At 74.2% G+C, this 392-nt stretch overlaps 1 protein-coding gene across 1 annotated transcript in view; it reads right to left on the reverse strand.

The window, feature by feature from the left end:
• Positions 1-129, reverse strand: part of Irx4 (iroquois homeobox 4) — a gene marked incomplete in the record, with an annotated part of 3691 nt that extends 3562 nt beyond the window's left edge. Inside the window, 1 exon segment of the mRNA XM_013505866.1 lies at positions 30-129. Within this exon segment, the coding sequence (XP_013361320.1) occupies positions 30-74 (45 nt within the window).
• Between the last annotated feature and the right edge of the window lie 263 nt (positions 130-392).

Here is a 392-nt window from a genome sequence, read left to right on the forward strand (position 1 = left end):
GGGGCGCACCCGGGCGCCGCGCCCCTTACCTGCGGGGCGGAGGAGTAGGGGTATCCGAACTGCGGGTAGGACATGGCGGGCGCGGCCCGGGGCGCGGGCTGGCTCCGGGGTGCGGGCTCCTAGGCGCTGGGAGGGCGAAGCGCGAGAGCGGTTGCGGCGCCCCGCGGCCAACTTTGCCAGCCCGGCCGGAAAGTGCGCGGCGGCCGCGGCTTCCGCTCCCGGAGCCTCGAGGGGGCTCTGGGACCGACCGGCCTCGCAGCGGCGACAGAAATACATATTTTGCAAAATGTGGGGAGCAACAGCCGCGCGAACCGTCAAGCCAGACTCGCGCCGCTTTCTCGGCGGGGCTCTGACGTCAGCCCACGCCGGCCGCGGACGCGCGGGCCACTCGG

The sequence above is a fragment of the Chinchilla lanigera genome, unplaced genomic scaffold (assembly GCF_000276665.1).
Source record: "Chinchilla lanigera isolate Chin_1 unplaced genomic scaffold, ChiLan1.0 scaffold00103, whole genome shotgun sequence".
Lineage (NCBI taxonomy): Eukaryota > Metazoa > Chordata > Mammalia > Rodentia > Chinchillidae > Chinchilla > Chinchilla lanigera.